Raw genomic sequence first — 19,019 nt, forward strand, 5'->3', positions numbered from 1 at the left:
AGGACTGAAAAGGGACACTGAACTCCTAGGTTGCATCACAGCTCAGTGCCATCACTAGGAGCACTAATTGCCATATGGCACCTGACAGTGTAAGGTGAGGTGAATTCTCAATTTAAATAAAAAATGAGTATCACCAGTAGAAAGAGAAGGCCTTTTGGGGAAAACCTGACCCGTGCAGGCACCAATATGTAAGTCCTGCAGGAATGATACAGCTATATGGTGAAGGAGTAAGGGCAACACTAAGTGAGGATACTAACAGAAAACGCAGTTACTTTGCAAATTCATTTATTTACAAATGACCTGTGCAATCCCACTGATAGATCCTTGAATGTGGTTAGACACAGTCCTCACAATGTAGCTCCCCAGACACACAGGTTTGAGACTTACAAAACGGAAAATAAAAATCAAGATTAAGGAAAGAAGAAACGAGGAAAGAGGGGACTTGTAGGGAGAAAGACTGTAATGAGGGAGGAGGACTGGAGCTCCCCAGAGCACCTGGGAGGACTGATGAGACAGCTGGCAAGCCATGCTGGGGGCACCCCTCCCTCTGTTGCTCTGCCGAAAGAAGCAGGCGCCTTCTGCCGAGGACATTCTTCCAGCATACTCCGCACAGTCTGCTGATACCATCATTTCCTTGCTGCTGCCCTGAGAAGTAAACAAAAAAGAGCTACAGTACAACTCCACAGGGGGCAGAGGAAGGCCAGGGTGGGGATGGGGCGGAGTTACAGAAACCCAACAAATATTTTAAGGACTAACTTCAAAAGAAAATGGACAGATTTGACAAACTTGAGATTGCTCAAGATGAAATTATTGGTAGTAAATTATGTATGTATGATGGAATATTATTCATCTTTAAAAAGGAAGGAAAGGGGCTGGGGATGTGGCTCAAGCACTAGCGCATTCGCCTGGCATGCGTGCAGCCCGGGTTCGATCCTCAGCACCATATACAAACAAAGATGTTGTATCCGCCAAAAACTAAAAAATAAATAAATAAATATTTTTTAAAAATACATAAAAAGGAAGGAAATCCTATAATATGAGGCAACCTGTGTGAACGCTGGGAATGTTACACTAAGTGAAATAAGCCAGTCAAAGACAAATACTGTGAATTTCATTTATATGAGATGCTTAGCGCAGTCAAAACTATAAGACAGCAGAATGGCAGTCGTTAGGGTGGAGAGTGGGCAATGGGGAGTATTGCTTAATGGTGCAGTTTCAAGTTTTATAAGACTCAGAAGTTCTGGAGATGGTGATGTTTGCACATTATGCATGTATTTAATAACATTGAATTGTACACTTAAAAATGGTTAAGGACTGGGGTTGTGGCTCAGTGGAAGAGTGCTTGCCTACTAGCACGCGTGAGGCACTGGGTTCAATCCCCAGCACCACACTGCAAAAACAACAAGAACAAAAACTAAACAAAAAAAATAAAGGTATTGTGTCCCTCTACAACTAAAAATATTTAAAATAGGGCTAGGGATGTGGCTCTGTGGTTGAGTTCAATCCCTGGTGCCAAAAAAAAAAAAAAAAGGTTACGATTTATGTCAATAGTTTATGTTATATGTATTTTACCATTTTAAAAAATTGAAGAAAAAGAAGAACAAGCTAACAACTATCTTGTGCCCACAACCATCTGGCTGACCATGTGGTGACTGTGGCTGAACATTAAAGGCAGCGGTGAGTCCATGGGGGAACCACCCAGGGAAATCACCATCCAGAACTCCACACCCCCCCAACCCCCCCCCCCCCGCCCGCACTTGGCAATTAAAGTGAATACACTCTTCTTCAGCACCTCAAGAGATGTTCAGTTTCCAGAGCTTCCCAAGATCCACCTCAGGAGAAGTCAATTTGTCCACAGGAGGCATAGTTTCCAAAGCTGTCTACTGTGAATCTCTGAGAGATGTGAATGGAATTGAGCTTTAGGGAACCAAAGTAGAAGTTCTCAAACAACTGCAAAGGAAGAATTGACAACCCAGAATGAATAAAGAGAATTACAAATGAATATATTAAATATAAGGTTCTCTCTCTCTTTTTAAAATTTTTTTAAATTTTAAGACAGTCCTACTAAGTTGCCCATAGGGTCCTCAAACTTGTGGTCCTACTGCCTCAGCCTCCCTAGTAGCTGGGACACAGCCATGGGGCTCTCCTGTAAAAACACCAAACCAGAATAATAGCAACAAACCTCTCCTGACTTTCTTTTCAGTATTTATTTTGAATAATTATCTTGGAGAGGAGGGATGGGGGTGGAGTGAGAAAAGAACAGCCAGTTCTTCCCTGTGATTAATCCTAAAGTCTCCCCTGGCAAAATGCATCACAGAAAGGGACCTGGAAAGTCAAATAACTTATCTATTGAGCAGAAATGACCAAGAACTTGAAACAAACATCAAGAGGCACGCCCAGATTCAAAGGGCCTGACAAAGCTGCTTCTCTCTTGCAGTTACTCACCAAGTAAGATTCCTTAGTAACTTATTTTTGCTGCAGTCAGGATAAAACTTGATACAAGGCGTTGCTTTTCCTTGTCAACTACAGTTATTAGGAGCAATGACTAACGTAAATATAAGATGAGGCTCCTGACCCACAAATGATTTGGACAATCCAGTGAGGGACACAGAAAACAACCAGAGGGGCATTCCACTGGAGGACATAACAAGGGCAAAGATAATTATTTATCAAAAACCTTAAACTAGATAGGGATTCAAGCCAGCATCTTCAGGTAAATGCTCTTTATTACAATTCTCTATAAAAGCTTTCAAATGTGTTCAAAGAAGGGAGGATCTATTCTCTAAGAGGGACCTGACCTTGTGATTAGCACATTTATAAGGCAGAATCCAAAATGACATCAGAAAATGTCACAGAAAAATGACACAGTGCTTGGATAATGAGTGTCAAAGAATAAAGATCTTACCTTCTGCTAGGATGCAAGAATTGCTTTTTCTTAAAATGTCAGTAAGATCCCAAGAAAATCAGCCTTTCTCCCTCCCTTTCTTCTGGTGCTGGGGATCAAACCCAGGACCTTGAGCACACTAAGTACACATTCTACCACTAACCTACACTCCCGCCCCAAGAATGCCTTTCAATACACGTGCAAACAATGCTTGAGTGGAACCTGGGGTGGGACCTTTGCACACTGACAAGTGACTGTCTCTTCACTTCTGATTTATACCACCTCCCATACTCATGAACTTCAGTCACTGTCACCTCTTCCTGCAATTAATGGCCTAGAAACATGCCTGAGGTTCATTAAAGGCTAACTTTACAAAGCCCAGTAAATATTGATTCTTCAACATGACATCAACTTGACCTCAAAGATCTATTTGGAGGTTGTGTGCTGCAATGTCTTGTTTTTCAGAAAGGTGACCAGCTCTCGCCTGTATTGATCTACACAATTAACTTCTCTTCCTGGCTCGGGCAGCCTGTTCAAACCATATCCACCCTTTTCTGTAAAGGAATTCAGGAATCTAAAAGGGTTATCTGCTAATCCCTTTGCTGAACATTAATTTGAAGTGAAAGCCACGTCAATGAGACTTGACAGATTTATGGCTTTGCAAACTGAAGCTTTCTGGGTACAGAAAAGATATAACCAAAGAGACAATAAAAGACAAGACAAAACAAAATTAAAAGTGAGCTCATAATACTTTCAACAAGTTACTTTTAAAGGATTGGCAGCCTATGGACCCTCTACTTTCTCTCTTGGCCTATGTTTCCAAGTAATGGAGATGCCACAGGGAGGAGCTGGAAGTGATCTACCTGTGCCTTGATTTTGCCTTATGTGCGTGACCTTAATTGATTTGGACAATCCAGTGAGGGACACAGAAACAACATGATCTGCCAAGGAGAATCTCTTGCTTCAGGTTGAAAGGAAATAGTAAAACATGGTGATAATAAACGTAACTGGATGTGATATCAAAACAGTATTTACAAAAATTATGAAAAAGCTGAACATAAAGTCTCATACTTCATTAAGGCCAACACAAGCTGTGAAAAGAGTGCTAAAGTCAGATTCTAAACATTCATGTGGCCAAGTGGGAAGGGTATATCACCTACTATACCAACCCCTAGGGGTAAAATATCATAATGGGCAAAAATCCAGTAAGAACAACAAGTAAAAGTGTCTTATAAATACTAAAATGCTACTAAAAATTAGAAATTTTCTAATAATACTTTTGATGGTATTGGGGATTGAACCCATGGGTACTAAACCACTGAGCCACAACTCCAGTTCCCACCCTCCCTTTTTGAGACAGGGTCTTGCTAAGTTGCCAAGGCTGGCTTCAAACTATGATCTTCCTGCCTCAGCCTCCCAAGTTGCTGGACTTACAGGTATATGCCTAGAAATCTCTCAGCAGTTCTTAACCTTGTATTTACCTTTATTAAGCTGCCATCTTCTTTTACACCTTTTGATAACATTACATCAAATGGATTTGTTATCTAGAAGCCCCCACCGGCAGTGCCAATCTTCATTTTAGCCCTTTCTATCTCTGCGTTCTTATTTTCTCTGAATAGTTGTGATGACTTTGTAACAGATTCTTTAGAAATAATTTTCAGTTATTTTCTTGTTTAATCATTGTTATATTTTTAGTGGTAAGCCTTCCTTTTAGTTCTATCAATTATTTCCAGGGACAGACTATAAGCCCTGTGGAGGGAGGAGCTGAATCTCACTATATGCTGTAATAGTATGACCAATAAATAAGAGCAATAAGGGCTGGGGTTGTAGCTCAGTGGTAGACTGCTTGCCTGGCATGCATGAGGCCCTGGGTCTGATCCTCAGCACCACATAAAAATAAAGGTATTGTGTCCACCTAAAATAAATAAATAAATACATAAATACATGAAAATAAAGACATTGTGTTTATTTACAACTAAAAATTTTAAAAAGATCAATAAATATTGTTGGGGGAAAATGATCAATAAATATTTGTTGGGCAAAATGAGAACTAATGCTATCCTTATCTGTGAAGGACTCAGATACAGCTACAAAGATGTACACAAAGGTGTTTGTGTATTCTATATGTCTAAAAGAGAAACAATGATATTGTAATGTCTAAATTGGATTCAAAGGCTTGATTTATAGGTTACTATCAAGGAATTCCTGAACAGAACTAACCAAAATGATATTACCTCTAATCAAGGGAGGAGGGGGAACATATTTCAATTCTAACTATTTGTTAAGAAAAATTGTGGGGGCTGGGGATGTGGCTCAAGCGGTAGCGCGCTCGCCTGGCATGCGTGCGGCCCGGGTTCGATCCTCAACACACATACAAACAAAGATGTTGTGTCCGCCGAATACTAAAAAATAAATATTAAAAATTCTCTCTCTCTCTCTCCCTCTCTCACTCTCTCTTTAAAAAAAAAAAAAAAAAAAAAGAAAGAAAAATTGTGTAGTAAGTAATACAATTTTATGAAGTCCTTCAAATTTCTACCTGTGTCTTATCTGTCAAAACCCAAGTTTCTTTCCTGGCTCTGGTTCCCAATGTGGAATATTACTGAGCACTTCATGTTAACCATTTTCATGCAGAGGCAAATGATATGGTTCTGTCTCCCAGATCTTTGGGAGACAGAGTGTGAATCAGAAGAAAGAAATGCTGATGTGGGTATGTTCACCTTATGTAAAGTCACTGAGTGCTTTTCTTTATGATCTGCATGCTTTTCCATATGTGTGTTCCATTTCAATAAAAATTTACCTAAAAGAATATTACAACAGAGATTTAGTATGAGATGAGAAGTACAGGCACTCAACAAATACACCAGAGGCAAGGAAACAATGGATGCCGAGGGCTGACGCCCCTAGGGAAGACAGACTGGAACTGAGCTGGGCCTCATGACAATTACTGGATGGAGGTTGGGGGAATGAAGGCACAAATGGGCATCGTGGGCCAGGCCAAGTAAACAGTCTAGATGTTTAGAGGAGTCCTGCAAAGAGGCAGTGAGAAAAACCCAAGGAGGGAGAAACAGATAAAGGTGAACCCTGAAGGTCAGGTTCACAAATTAGACTTCATCCTAGCTGGTGAAAATCCACCAAAGGTCTTTCAGTAGGTTAATGAAAAGAATGTTTAGGGAGATTATCCAGGTATTGTACACTGTGCTGCTTGGAGAAGGAAACAAGGAAAGGGCAAGGAGACCATGGTAGTGGCTCAGTCATGAGGCAGATGGTGTCTCTCTTGACTACCAGCCGCAAGGCAAAGGCTGGAGCAAACATGAAATCCTAGAGAGGAAGCAGAAAATCCTAGGTAACTTTAAGACAAGGAAGAGCAAGGGAAAATCAGCCTAAGTGGAGGACAGCAACAGAGCATTTCTGAGAAGGAGCTATTTTATGGGGGAAATAAAACGCAGGTCTGTTTATACACCACGGCTGTATCTCTAGCTGTATGTGCTCCCAGCTATGAAATGATAGACTGAGAATAAGGGTTAAAGACATGAAATCTGAGCACAGTTAAGTGGAAATATATCATCATAAAGAGTTTTACAACTGTCCACTTTTTTTTTTGTGAGTTGTAGTTCTTTATACATTAGAGAAATGAACCCCTTGTCTGTGTTCCAAATTGCAAATATAGATTCCCCCAGTTTGTCATTTATCTTTTTGACTTTGCTTATGATGTTTACCATGTCAATTTAAATTTAAATTTTTACAAATTCACATTTTTCATAACAGAAATAAAGTGACCTAATGCCAATACTGTTATATATTAAAATATAAAGGTGAGCCATAAAAATGTATTAGGACTGACAACAACACTAATAAAATATGGATCACAAGAGCCAGCATTTATGAGCTAGCCTGTGTGCCGGGTGTCATGCTGAGGACACTCCATGAAAGCCTCACAACTGTAAGAGGCAGACGCTACTATGAACCCACATTTTATAGGTGAACCTGTGGTTTGGAAGGCACTCAGCAAGTTCAAAGGGTTCTGAACAGACGCCCTCAATACACACTGTGGCGTCTGAGAGAGCAGCAGGAGCAGAAAGGTCTTTTTTGCCTTCCACTGTTCTTCTCCCCTCTTTGGAGAGATGCCCTTTCCAGACCAGGAGAAAAGAACATCCTTATATGTGAAGGACTCAGATACAGATACAAAGAAGAATCTGAACAAATAGGCCTTGCTGGTGTTGGGGCTCAGAAGATGATACTGATACTCTGTCAAAACCTAGCTTCCTTTCTTAGCTCCAGTTCCTGTTGTGGAATATTACTGAGCACTTGATGTTCAAGTTTTGGAGCTTTGGCATGTTGAGCACTTTGAGCTGAAGGAGACTGGAAGGGCTTTCTTAGAAGCTGCCTTAGAATCAAGGCCTCTCTGACCATCACTTTGTTTCTCCTTTGGAAGCTCTGGGAGGGGCTCTCTGATGTTCTCTTTTCTGTCTGAAGGAAATTCTTCCCTAGGAATCCCATCCTATCACACGAGAGAATAGACCAGAAGTGGACACACACACACACACACACACACATATAAATACAGATATATAGATATATACTTTTCTTCATCAACTCTAAGTATAAAAATATATAAGTTCACCTGTTTCTTTGGGTTTTCATTTCTAAACTCTTCGTGGCATGTAAAACTAGGGTTGAATGATTTATTCTTATTAATCTGCATTAGTTTCAGGGTTTTCAGCCTTGAACCTAGTGATGGGAGAGAAAAGAAACCTTTCCTTTCCTCCAAAGCAGGGTAGAAAATTGAGATTGACCCCAGACAGAATAACTCTAGAATCTGAGCCCTCTGACCCCGTACTCTACTACCTTCACCACGGCAGCTTTAAAACATGACCCCATTGAACCACAGGGAGGAAGACTGACACCAGACAACTCCCAAAGACTGACAGAAACACATTCTTACTGCCACCTCTTTCCTGGACCTTGTTTAAGAGTCAGATGGCTCTAGCTCAGCTGGAAGAATTTTAATTGAATTCTAGATGAAAATAAGCACAAATCAACCTAACAGCTCCATTTAATTAAGTACTTGAATAGGGAAAGAGAAAAACGCTTAAACTACAAGTTTAAAAAAAGAAATTTGGTTTTCTTTTGAAGCTAAAGTAGTTCATGAAAGGCAAAATGTTCTATTGTTTAGAAAATAACAGATACAATAAGAAATTTTAAAATTAAAAAAGAACCTAGTCATGGTATTTAAGTCACACTGAGCTTTTTCTCCTCTCTGTTGTTTTATAACAATTCCCTTGGGAATTTGAAACCTAAACCACCTTCTTTATGAAAACATTCTCTCTGACACACATGCACAGAACTAACCTACTCCACAGGAACATAACAATGAATAGCAACACAAACCACAAAACAAATATTTGATAAGGAAATAAAAACAGAATTTAAGAGCCAGGCATGGTGGCACATGCCTACAATCCCAGCAACTCAGGAGGCCGATAGGCAGGGGGATGGCAAGTTCAAAGCCACCTCAGCAACTTAGCAAGACTCTCCGTCCAAAAATAAAAAGGACTGAGGATATAGCTTAGTAAGAGTGTTCCTGGAGTCAATCCCCAGTACCAAAAAAAAAAAAAAGTGTCTGTGTGTGTGATATGTATAAAGAATTTAAGACTGCCAGTATTTGTGATATCAACTAGTCAATATTAAGCACTGACTTGGATGATTTAAGAAGAAACTTTTCTTTAATATTTAGTTGTAGTAAGACACAATACCTTTATTTTATTTGCTTATTTTTATGTGGTGCTGAGTATCAAACCCAGGGCCTCGCATGTGTTACGTGGGCACTCTACGGTTGAGCCACAACCCTAGCCCTAAGAAGAAAATTTAATATCAAAATCAGTATGACATTTTGAAAATTGCAGAGCCAGACAGCTACTATCCTTTATTGTGTACGCACAGTACCATTGAAAATTAAGCAAACTTTTCCTATCACCAAGCAAAGAGAGAACTGAGGTCCACTGAGATGAAACATTTTGTGTCAAAATCAAGGATTCCTTGACAAAGAACTGCAAGATAAAGTTCAACCATCCTAGCTGTTCCCTGTTCACATGATCTGTGGAGCCTACCATTTTTAGTTTGCAGATGTTTGTTTCCTAGGGAGAACACACAGGGAATTATTGATTTCTGGCAATATAATGGTATACACTGAAAGAAAACAAATGGCAAGATTTAAGGGCTAACTGAGCTCATTTTTCCCTTGCATTCATTTCAAATATCCTACTCCTTCCTCTCACACTGGGTGTCACAAACATCAAAGACCAGAAATAACTCCAAATGCACAGAGGCTGCAAAACTGAGATTGGAAATCCCAGAGGTGGGACAAAAGGTAGAGAGGAACCTCAGATCTGTGACCAAGGTAGGATAAAAAACATAAGAAATAGGTAGAATAAAGCTTAAAGGACAAAAATCATATTATTTTACTTTTTAAGGAACTGAACTAAACCACTGAGCTATATCCCCAGCCCTTATTTTGAGACAGGTCTCACTAAGTTGCCAAGACTGGCCTCAAACTTGTGATCTTCCTGCCTCAGTCTCCTGAGTAGCTGGGATTATAGGTATCACCCCCATATCCAGCAAAGAAATATAATCTTAAAGTTCTGTAAACCTTTCCAGGCCTGACACACCCTAAGCTAGTCTCTCTCCCATGCCTGTCACATGCTGCCACGTTTCTGGGAAATCTGTAAACCTGAGGTCTGACCCAATAAACACCTGAGAGTTACTGTTAAGTCACCCACTTATGAAAATTATCCCGTGCACTGTTAATTAGCCCACCAATAAACAGATTAAGAGAGATATGACATTTTAAGAGACCTATAATTTAGGGGACTTTCCAACATTATTTAATGATCAGATAACGGAGACCACATTAGCCTAAGGACCCTGAAAACGACCAGACTGATGTCATCCTCACATACCTTACCATACCTACCCTTCACCAAGTTTCCTTTAAAAGAAGAGCTTAGAAACCCATTGAGGGTGTCTCTCACTCCAAGATGGCCCACAGTCTCTCTTGAATGTGTACTCCCTGCTTTCCTAAATAAATCTTTGTCCCTACTGACATGTGCTGAAATGTTCTTTCATTGTGTATATCAAGGACCCCACATGCCCTAAGTCAAGTTCCCCTCTTCTCCAGGAATTCCTCAGAACCCTTTCTCAGAGACATCTCTTCTATGGTGACATGACCTCAAGCTATAAAATCGAATAAAGGCCAATTCCCAATAGCATAATGGAGACTCTGCTGGGGACCCTGGCACATATGGTTCCCAAAATGAAGCTCATTCTCTTTCTTCCATCTTAGAAAATGCAGTGCAACAAGGCCTTAGATCCTTTACTTCTGTCTGCAAATGTCTGATGAGTAGCTAAAAGCAGGATTAAAGACTTGGCATTTCTGCCACCATCTTGCATCCATCTCTTTTGCTTCAGTCATCTTGAATTTCAGGGACAAGGTCTGACCCAATAAACACCGTGTGATGAGTGGAAGCTACCACTCCCCAAGCAAGAGCAACTTTCTTATCCAGGAGAAGCACACCCACCCTCAATCCTGAGATTAATTATGGACCAGACCACATCTCATCAAGATCACCTCAATGGCAACTGTGAAAACCCTCCGGCTATGCAAACCCTCCATTCTTGCCCTCATTCCCCTTTTTATAAAACCTCAAAGCTGTTGTGAATCCCTCAAAGACAGGGCAAACAAAAAGCATTCCCTTGTCTTCCCCAAATAGTCACACTGATTAAAGTTCCTTTCATGCTTCTCATCATTTCCTTTTCTGTTTGGTAGATCCTCAGAGTCAGCCCTCTAGCCTAGGGCTTTGGTAACAGTAGTGGTCACATTGCTCAAAGATCCATCCTCCTTTTCTGTTACTGTTGAACCCAGGGGCACACTACCACTGAATTATATTCCCAGACCTTCTTGTTTTTAGTTTTGAGACAGGGTTTCCCCTAAATTGCTGAGGTTGGCCTCAAACTTGCAATCCTCCTGCCTCAGCCTCCCAAATTCCTGGGATTATAGGTGTGTGCCACCACACCCTGCCAAAGATCCCTTCTTTTAGAAAATCTACTTCTGATGCTGGTGGCCCCAGTGAACTATCTGTGGTCCAAACATGACTTAAACTTTGATAAGAGGAAATTCAGACTGGATGCCGTGGTGGACACCTGTAATACCAGCTACTCAGGAGGCTGAGGCAGGAGGACGGCAAGTTCAAGAAGCCTCAGCAACTTAAGAACTTAGACTTTGACTCAAAATTAAAAAATAAAAAATGCTAGAGGTATATACTTAGTGGTAGAACACTCACCTAGCATGCACAAAGCCATGGAATCAATATCTAGTACCACATACACAAAAGGGGGGGTGTGTGTTTTAAAAGTCCCAAATTCAAAATATATGATGGGGCTGCGGGTATAGGCCTTGCGTAGCATGTGCAAGGCCTTAGGTTCAATCAGCACCACAAATTTTGTTTTTAAATACACACACATACACACAAATCCTATGCACTTTATTAGCCATTCTTGTATACTATATAATATTTGGTATAACTAAAAACAAGTACAAGTGGTTCGTTAATGCAAATATTGAGAAGGATGTACTAAGTCCCACTTCCTAAGAAAGAATGCTTTCTACTGTTTCCATGTCTGTCATTTTTCTGAAACCCAAAGTAGCACGAACAGGAACAGTAAGTACAGGCTTAATTTGAAATTTTCCCAGTGTTTTTCTTCCATAATCTGTTTTACCAACTCCTACTTTGCACAATTACCCCATTTACACATAAAAGTAACAGTAATAACACTATTTCATAGTTAATCATAATGTTTAACCACTTGCCTCCCTACCAGGACAGTAAAAGGATGAGTGAAGACAGTCTGACAAGCACTTTGAGCTCTTTGGGAAAGCACTCCCAGGACAAAGTCTTGCTGTGGTTAAATAACACCTTTCATCTAAGGATCTAAAAGTCTTATGAAGCCCAGCTCATTAACCCTTCAAAAAATTGCTCTGATGTAAACCAGAGCAGAGCATTACTACACCCACTCAAAAGATAACAGACAGACAGACTTGGATCACTAACACTGTGAGATACATTTAAGAGTTCCTGGGACCAGGCCTAGGATACAGGCCAACAGAAAGATGTGACAAGGCAGTACGTGTGTGCCTCTCAAGTGGAATAACAAATCTGTACCAAACAATGCCACATGGAGAAGAAGTTCCATCCTCAGGCTACACTATGCAATCAGAGAAGAGAAAGTGTTTACTTAGTACAGTAACCAAGAATGAGAAACAAATTATGTAAAAAGCTATAATCACAGTCCTTGGAAGATTCTAACTGGAAAACCACAAAACAAACGATGGTAAATTTCACAAGCATTCTTCATGAAAAAGGCCTCTAGGTATTAGATGAATAAGACTTTAGATAGTAAACAGAAAGATATGTAAACAGACTACAAATATAATAGATTTTGAAAACATAAGAGTTATTCGTGTCATATTACTAATCTCACTTAGAATTAGGATCACAAATAAGTTTTATTTTTTTCCACAAGTTTGATTCAAATTTCTGTTTGTTAAATTTCCCCAAACCTAAAAAATGATGCTAAGTTTCTGCCAAGATATTGGACAATTCAAATTTTCAAGCCTTCCCATAACTTGCATTTTTCTTCTGGCCACATGCAAGAATATTTCTGATGAGAGCAATCATGGGGGTATGCAGAGGCAAGAAAGAGATGGAAATCCAGCACAAGCAGGACAAAAACCTCCTGTCTACTTAAAAAATATGGCTGCATTCATTTGGATCACTTCTAAATATCATCACAAAAGAATAAAATTGAAATAGTGAAACTTCACATCATGTACAACTACAAGAATGGGATCCTGGGGCTGGGGTTGTGGCTCAGTAGTAGAGCATTTGCCTGGCAGGTGTGAAGCACTGGGTTCCATTCTCAGCACCACATATAAAGAAATAAAATAAAGGTCCATTGACTACTAAAAAAAGGGAGGGATCCTAATTAGAATAATTTATATTCCACATATGTATAATACGTCAAAATACGCTTTACTCTCGTGTGTGTATATGTATATGTGTATATATATATATATATATATATATATAAAGAATAAAACTGAGCCTATTAACCCTAAGGTAAGTCATGGCCCTCACATACACATACGCACACCCTTCAGCTGGAAATTTCTTTGGACTGATAGTGCAGCTCAGTGGTAGGGTTTGCCTAGCATGTACAAGTATGAGGCCCTAGAGTGGATTCCTAACACCACTGACACCAAGAAAGTTAGGAAGGAAAGAGAGAGGGAGAGAAGGAGGGAACGATGGAGGGGAGGAAGAGAAGGAAGGGGAGAAGAAAGAATGAAAAAAAAAAGAAATTTTACCGGAAAAGGAGGATAAATAGGTTCTTAGAGTAAACTAGACTTCAGTGCTTTCTGACGAATGACCACAGAGCCACTCTCTTCCCCAATTCCTCTGTCTCTAAAAGTGACGTGATACATGGATGTTTTATACTTCATAGTAAGAATTACTACAGGATGGAATTCTGAGCTGTGTTAGTCAGCTTTTTGTTGTGTTGACAAAATGCCTGAGTGAATCAACGTGGAGGAAAGATTTATTTTGGCTCACGGTTTGTGAGGCTTCAGTCTATGGTCATTGACCCTGCTGCTCTGGGCCTGTGGCAGTGTGTACATCCTGGCAGGAACATGTGGTGGAGGAAATGGTTTACTTCATGGCAGCCAAGAAGCAAAAAGAGACACAGGAAGGGGATGGGGTCCTAGGACCTCCCCCAAGGGCACATCCCCAATGACCTCATATGTATAATAATGACCTCACTTTCCAACTAGACCCCACCTCCTAAAGGTCCCACTACTCCCAATAGCACCACAGTTGGAGACAAAGCCTTTAACACGTGGGTGTTTGAAGGATGTCATAGGTTTAAACTACAGTAAGCTCTATTATTGTTCCTATAACTTCCCGCTCATCATTCCAGAAACTGAAAACCAGAGTTTCCCTAAAAGAAAAAAGGAAATGGTTTGTTTGGAACTCTTGACAGCTTACAGTCTCTGTAATCCTAATCTGATCACATAAGGTTGTGATATTTTTAAAGACCAAGGTAGGAACATCTATTTCAGAGTAAAAGACAACACGGCAGGTAGCCGCTATCCTAGAGGCATCTACAATACAGACCTAACTCTGCCCAAGATGTACTTTTAATCTGAAACCTCAACCTGCAGTGATCAGTGGTATGAGTCATTAATAAAATCTACTGATAGCCAATAAAACGATGACATGATGCACTTGTAGAAGACCTAGGGCACCTCAGACCCAAGAAGCAAAGCCAAGGCCAGTCTGTGGGAGGAGTGATTCTTATCATCATCAGTTCTCTCTATAAGGAAAGCAGCAAAAGGCTACACGTACCTCAGTGAAACAGCTAGCATTTTCCAACCCATCAGCATGCCATTCCAGTTTCATACATGTCCATTAAAACAGTCCCAAAGCGCTTGTATGTCCCCAGAGTGCAAGTCCCCATCTCTACTGACAGGGATGGCATTCATTGCACAGAAGGGGAGCAGAAAATTCCCTCAGCTCTCAAATCACCTGTCTTGGCTGCAGTTGAGCACAAGGAATGTTAATGGTTGGCCCTAAGGAGGCAACAAATGGGGCCAGAAATGAAGGATTTAAAACCTCCTTCAAATAATCACTCAGGGTTGCACTTTTGGATGTTTGGCCTGAGCCTCACTGCTGATGTAAGGATTATCAAGTTTAAGACTCTGCTGGTAAGGCCAAATGACCTATTAGAGAGTGAATTAAAACTGCTATATACAAACAGGATGCCAGGCAGTTTTGCTGAGCACCTCAATATTCAAAATGCCAAGGGACTTCCCCACCCTGCAGAGACTTTCAATTTTGAAAAACAGCAAGAAAAAACAGGGTGGGGGAGGATCAGAGGAGAGAAGAGGCTGCTCTGGCACAGCTGGAGCACCTGTACGGGCCTCAGCACATGCCACACACACTGCTCTTTTCCACAGAATTGGCTTTAAAAATGGTGCCTGAGAATTCACCTGCTGCAAAATTCCTTCTCCAGAAAGCTCTGCCTCAGGCATGGATTCTGTCCTGCTTTACCAGGACAAAACTGCTCCAGCGGCTGTTGGCTGGCAGATTCCTCAACACCTACACCTGTGAGCATGAAGCCTGAGGGCTGCAGGATGTTTCTTTAGATAAGTCTCCCTAATGCTAATTAAAATCTGTCACCACTTTCATTTTCTATTTCCTGTCTGATCATCTTCCCTTAGATGTTCCTCATCAGGGTCCCCCAAACAAATGCAACAGAAGGTAAGTACCTGATCTCTGCAAGAAACAGTTCTTGTACTTGTAAGTACAAGTCAGCAGAAGTGAATTCTGGAGAGGGCACAGGAAGCAACAGCAGAGGTGACTTTTTGGTCTGGGGCTTGAGGGAGGTTGAACACTGAGTGCTGACCATTGTGGCAAGGCAACAAATTCAGAAAAAAAAAAAAAAAAAAAAGGTGAGAGAGGAGAACACAAGGTCATCAGCCCCAGCCCATCCCCACTCCAACTTCTGGAACACGAGGAGAGCATTCAGAAGTTAGCAAATCAGATAGCCCTAGGCAACATCAAGCAAAGAAAAGGGTGTAATACATATAGTAACTGTCCAAAGAATGGCTGGGCTTGGAATGGCTCCTTGCAAGATGTGAGACAGACTGCCACATGTAATCAACTAAGTTATTTTCAACTAAGTCACTCCATTAGACAACAAGACACACAAAAAACTTCACCCTCTGTCAGAACCATAGGAAACAAGCCTTCAGTATAACACCCTAGCTTTATAGATTGTGACACACACTTAGGTTTCTATAATTCAGTTCAGAGAGCCTCCTTTCCCTCTGCATAAGGTGTGGCTAGATGTCTTATAAGCAAAAGGCTTTGGAAGAGAGAGAGGGTTATCATGCCCATGCACGCCACAGGAGTTGGCCACTACAATCTAAGAAACTGGTAATCAATGCTTTAACCTATAAATGAGGTAGTAAGCTCGGAACTGGAGTTAAATGTGAGCATTATTACCACTTTTAACTTGTGATAATAATGCTCACATTTGAGTAATGATTCTAAAACTTTCTAACTGCTGGGACATGGGGAAAAGGCATCATTTCTTAAGAAGACATCTCATCTTTTTCCATCAAAGTCCTCTAAAACTTGGAATAACAGATACTCTTGGCACAAAGCTGCCCAATCAGACATGCTTCTGTTTAGCCTGAAACACACTACAGAGTCCATACACTGAAAGGAATATTACTCAGCCTTAATAAGAAATGAAATTCTGATACATACTACCATATGAATGAACCCTGAAAAACACCATGCTGAATGAAATAAGCCAGATACACAAAGACAAATGTATACTTCCACTTAGATGAGATACGTAGAATAGACATGTTCATAGAGACAAAGTAGAATTATGGTTACCGGGGCTTGGATAAGAGGGGATGGGAACTGTTAGATGGGTATGGGTATGGAGTTTTAATTTGGGATGATGACAATTTCTGGAGATGGATGGTGGTGATGGTTGCACAGCAGTATGAACACACTTAACGGTTAAAATGCTAAACATTAAGGATATTTTACAATAAAAAAAAAGCTATAACAGACCTAAGGTGAACCATAACCCAATTTACTGCATCTTCAAACTATACCCAAAATAATGAGTGCATCCCTAGAAATGAACACAGAGAGTACTGCCTGCATAAGGACAGGTACCCTACTCAAAGAATTCAAAGGAATGAGATCAGAGCAACCAAAGACGATTACTTATTCCCCAGCAATGTATCAAGCAATCGTTTAGCATAAATATACTTAGTAGATATTCAATAAATATTACCAAATATTTATATTTCATTTTGATATGAACCAAAAATTATTTTAAGAAAAGTAATATCAACCTCTTAATTTTGTTGTGAGACCCTTCTGAACCTGTCATCATCACCCCCTCTGGGCCAAGACAACTCGTGGAAAAATCCCAATGCCACTGCAAAGAGGAACAGCCAGGGAAATAATTCACAAGAGAGCAGAGGAGAAACATCATGTGTGAAGAGACAGCAGCAGAGCAGGGAAGGCACATCTTTCCAGAATGAATGTTGGCTTCTGTCAAAAATCAGCCAACTGCTCATTTTTCAGATTTATTTTAAAAATGGCTTCACCTCACTGACAGCTGTATCTTTGGGTGCCCTCATTAGTACCTTAAGACTTTACTTTCCAGGCAAAGTAACTCATGAAATAAATTCAGAGGAAAAGTCTTGGTAAAATACTGCTTGGATTTGAATCTTTCTCTCCAACCTACCCCCTAAAATAACCTAAAATCAGAATCTGTGAAACCAAACTGGAGCATTTCAAACTGCACTTTTTCCTTACATAAATCTGAAGCCCTAAAGAATCATCCAATCACCTGCCAGAAATCTTTCATATTTTTTAAAATAAAGTATGCCTCTAGTAGTGGACAAATATAAAAAGGCCCTCATAATTTTCTTCAATTTCTTATTCTTATGAGTTTTGTTTTTTAATCATCAAGAATGGAGGCAGAGCTGGGCATAGTGGGAGCAACTCATGAGGCTGAGGCAGGAGGATTGCAAGTTCAAAGCCAGGCTCAGCAACTTAGTGAGGCCCTAAGCAACTGAGAGAGACTGTCTCTAAATAAAAAATAAAAAGGGCTGGGGATGTGGTTCAGTGGTTAATCTCCCCTGGGTTCAATTCCCAGTACCATACCAAAAAAAAAAAAAAAAAAGAAAAGAATGGAGGTACAGACATATTTTATTATTAGTAACAGCACTCATGTTTTGGCAAGATATCTTATCTCAATGTCCTTCCCAAAAGAACTTGTTCATGTTTCAACTTATCTAGTGCATGTCACAGAGAAGCATGCAATTATCTTTTGGTTATTTTTTGGTAAAAGTACAACTTTTATTGAAAATACTTCTTCTTTTTGGGGGGGATGGGTCATTGCTATGTTGTTGCCCAGTATGGCTCCCAACTCTGGATTCAAGTCATGCTCCTGCCTCAATCTTCTGAGTGGTTTGGGACTATGGGTACTTGCCATTGTGTCCGGCACGAATGTATTTTGAAATAAAAGGAAATTAAATGTAAATTTAATCTCATTATTATCCATATCAGCTGAGTCTTGCTATGTGAAGTAATAAAATTGCAAACAAATTTAATTGAGAAATGAACTTCACTTGTTAATAGAGGATTGTGCTCCTGAACTACAGGTATATTTAATTTAGGATTCTCTTCTTGAATTGAGTAAACTCATTCTTAAAAAGAAACACAGGCCAGGGCTGGGGTTGGAGCTCAGTGGTAGAGTGCTCACGTCGAATGTGGAAAGCACTGGGTTCGATCCTCAGCACCACATAAAAAAAATAAAATAATGGCACTGTGTCCATCTACAACTAAAAATATATATATATTAAAAAAAAAAAAAAGAAAGAAAGAAAAGAAACACAGGCCAGATGCCATGGAGCATGACTGTAATCCCCACTTAAAAGGCTGAGGCAGGAAGATCACAAGTTTGAGGCTAGCCTGGGCAACTTAAGGAGACTCTTTCTCAAAATAAAGAATAAAAAGGGCAACCCTGGGTTCAATCCCCAGCACCACAAAGTAAAACAAATGGCACAAAACATTTGCCAGGGAAGAATCAAGTAAGTAGAAATTTAATAATATTGATTGTTGTTAACCAAATATTTAAGACATCATTAAGATATCCCGAGGATCTATCAAATAGTTCATCAAACTGGTGAGGTGGCACACGCCTCTAATCCCAGCAGTTCAAGAGGCTGAGGCAGGAGGATTGTGAGTTCAAAGCTAGTCTCAGCAACTCAGTGAGGCCCTAAGCAACTCAGTGAGACCCTGTCTCTAAATAAAATATTAAAAAGGGCTGAGGATGTGGCTCAGAGGTTAAGCACTTCTGGGTTTAATCCCTAGTACTAAAAACAAAAAAAATAAACTCTAACTTCTAAGACAGGGGTAAGCAAACTTCCTCCCCAAAGGGCCAGGTGGACACAGTTTCCATCATAACTGTGCTGAATGATCATGAA

The 19,019-nt window shown here is 40.2% G+C and overlaps 1 protein-coding gene across 1 annotated transcript in view; it reads right to left on the reverse strand.

Moving 5' to 3' along the window:
- Positions 1–268: 268 nt before the first annotated feature.
- The window catches only part of Ascc1 (activating signal cointegrator 1 complex subunit 1), a 94,202-nt gene continuing 75,451 nt past the window's right edge, over positions 269–19,019 (reverse strand). Inside the window, exons 10-11 of the mRNA XM_077105512.1 lie at positions 1,793–1,950; positions 269–645 (exon numbers count right to left, since the gene is read on the reverse strand). Of these exons, the coding sequence (XP_076961627.1) occupies positions 1,834–1,950 (117 nt within the window). The 3' untranslated portion in view covers positions 269–645; positions 1,793–1,833. The remainder of the gene's footprint in view (positions 646–1,792; positions 1,951–19,019) is intronic.

This window comes from Callospermophilus lateralis, chromosome 15, assembly GCF_048772815.1.
Source record: "Callospermophilus lateralis isolate mCalLat2 chromosome 15, mCalLat2.hap1, whole genome shotgun sequence".
NCBI classification, from domain to species: domain Eukaryota; kingdom Metazoa; phylum Chordata; class Mammalia; order Rodentia; family Sciuridae; genus Callospermophilus; species Callospermophilus lateralis.